This window comes from Diplotaxodon limnothrissa, linkage group LG6, assembly GCF_057381915.1.
Source record: "Diplotaxodon limnothrissa isolate DT_005_m linkage group LG6, D_limnothrissa_male_GT1.1, whole genome shotgun sequence".
NCBI lineage: Eukaryota > Metazoa > Chordata > Actinopteri > Cichliformes > Cichlidae > Diplotaxodon > Diplotaxodon limnothrissa.
This window is the reverse complement of record NC_140601.1, coordinates 38,608,060-38,610,649: the sequence shown is the minus strand read 5'-3', so window position 1 is coordinate 38,610,649 and position 2,590 is coordinate 38,608,060. Positions and strand designations below refer to the sequence as shown.

The 2,590-nt window shown below is 41.9% G+C and overlaps 1 protein-coding gene across 1 annotated transcript; it reads right to left on the bottom strand.

The window, feature by feature from the left end:
• Positions 1-660: 660 nt before the first annotated feature.
• LOC146631162 (prostaglandin D2 receptor 2-like) lies at positions 661-2,007 on the bottom strand. Its single transcript, XM_085356387.1, has one exon. It carries the CDS (start codon positions 2,005-2,007, stop codon positions 661-663), a length of 1,347 nt encoding a protein of 448 aa, XP_085212513.1.
• Between the last annotated feature and the right edge of the window lie 583 nt (positions 2,008-2,590).

Sequence of the window (2,590 nt, the reverse complement as noted above, 5' to 3'; positions counted from 1 at the left end):
ACTGATTACTAACAAAACTATATAGTTGTTGATGATGTATCATTTCCCACATTTGAACTACTCTTCTTAAAGCCCTAAATCAAAACACTGATTGGTGGGACAATCAATGATGTTAACATGGAAATGTTTAGTTTCAGGTGTTGAAACTTCAGCAACAGTGTGAGCAGTGATTTCAGTCAGGAACAAAGCACCGTACCATATGGATAACTATAGTTTGCTGCACAAACACAACACAAACCATACATTTACACATTGTTATTTAATTGTATGAAAAGGACGTTTTTCCTTCTCACAGTCGCCAAAGCACTTACTCATGGAGGTCATATGATTGTTGGGCTTTTCTTTGTATTATGGGGAGGGCCTTGACACAACTGTTATTGGGATTTGGTGCTATATAGATTAAATTGAATTGAACTATATGGCCAAAAGTATTGATTGTCTGCCTTCACAAACACATAAACTTAAGTTGATGATGTTGGACCACCCTTTGCAACTATAACAGCTTCAACTCTTCCACATATTTTAGGAGTGTGTCAATAATTTGGATAGTAGAATTTTGGTAATATAGTGTATGTCTTACAGTACCTGTAGGGCACGTGTGCTTGATTAAATGTAATTCATGCACTTCCCGAGGCACAAAGCCAAAAATCAATTGATGTCTCAGCTATGCTCCACTATATTGTCCTGCAAAGCTGGTGAGACGATGGGCTGGCTACTGTATGACTGACAGGGTGATGCTGGGATTCCTAGGCCAACATCTCGACTGCTCTTCCTCCTAATGTGACTTATTAAACTCTTTCCTGGGGTCATCAGTAACACCCCTCTTTCTTCTACCAGTCCGTCAAACACTGCTCCCAGACTCTGCCGTATTCTTACACAGAAACGTGGGCAACTGAAGACATAGAGAATAGGATTCAGTAGTGGATTTAAGAATGCCAGTGTTGTAGCTAGAGGTAGACCTACTTCCACTAGTTTGAGATATTCCATATTATATTGGGCTGCCACTTCAATCATACAGAAGATGTGATAAGGAGCCCAGCACAGTGCAAACGCTGTAATCACAGATGTCACCATTTTAGTGAAACTCTGGGATAGCTGGCTCTGACTCGTCAGATTAGGGGTGGTAGGAGTCAAGGGGCCTTCTTTAGTGGTTAATGATGGACCAGGGATTAGAAATTTGAGAGATAATTTATTTGTGGCTGCAGTTCTTCCATGTGTAGTTCTTGATTGTTGATTTCTGTTTAACGTAATCAGATCATCAGTTAGTCTAGGGGCACTCTGCTTCCTCCTCCTGTTCCTGCTCCTCAGACTGAGACCAATTTTGATGTAGCTTCCTGCAATCACTGCCAGTGGCAATATGAATGCCAGCAGCAGCTTGGAGATAGCTGTGGTCCACTGCCTCATGTTACAGTCTCTCTCAGGTGTGGCATATGAGGAATACATGGCAAAATTGTGATAGCACAACTTTCTTTTATGCTTCGTTTCAGTTACTGAGCGGAAAACATAATATGGCAATGCATTAGCTGCTGCCCATAGCCAACCCAATATGCACACTTTCCACGCGCCTGCTACTGATCGATGATTTTGGCTCCACACTGGCTTGGTGACCAGAAGTAAGCGGTCCAGCGAAATGGCTGCCAAAAGGAAGGCTGATACGAACATGTTGAAGAAAAAGATGAATGTCTGCACTTTGCAAAGTGGGTTGCCGAGCTCCCAGCTGTGACCAGAGTTTAGGTATAAAGTGAACAGGGGAAGCGTCAGGGTAGCCAGGAAGTCAGACAGGGCCAGGTTGAGCACCCAGATGGAGGCCACGGTGCGTTGTCTTAGGCGGAAGCCCACCACCCAGATGATCAAGGCATTCTCCAAAATCCCCAGGCCAGAGACCAGTCCATGGATGCAAACCACAGTCAGATTGACCTGTGTGTTGTTATTAAGTTCATGCCTCCTCATCATCTCAAGCTGGGGACAGAAAACCTGGTCCTCTGAGACATTTGTCTTGTTGGACATGTTTGAGATTACTTTTTCTGAAAAGTGAAACAAGACACAGACACGAAGCTTATGAATAACCAGTTAAAGTCAGATTTAACGCAGGTTCCATTTGTTTTACAAAAGGTCAGGAGGTATTTTACTTTCCTGATCTCATATCCATCTTTGTGAGAATGTAATAAGTAATCTATGTGTTTAAATGCCCCTGTGAGCAAGCTTACGCTGAACAAGCAAAGAGATACTCTAACAACACATTTCAAAGCACAAAACAGCAATTTGCACTGGGAACATGGAGTTTTTCATAGCTAAACACCCGGCTGCCGCATACTCCACGTATGTTATAGCCAGACATACATGGAGTATCTATCCAAGTTGCTGTCTCTGAGAGAGAAGTATTGGATCTCAGCACTTGCTATAGTGACACCTGCTGAACTGAATTGTGGTTTCACTTTTAAATGTTTGTTTTGAACGAGTTGAGGTAAATTAAAAACAACATATATTCACAAGAGCTTGAATAAATATATATATATACAAGCTCTGTTGAAGGCAAAAAAATTAGCATATTTGCTGGAAAGGCAAAAAATAAGCTGAGATTTGTCAACTG

Excerpts from the sequence above, each read along its gene's own strand:
- LOC146631162 (XM_085356387.1), bottom strand. The coding sequence starts at position 2,007 with ATGTCCAACAAGACAAATGTCTCAGAGGACCAGGTTTTCTGTCCCCAG.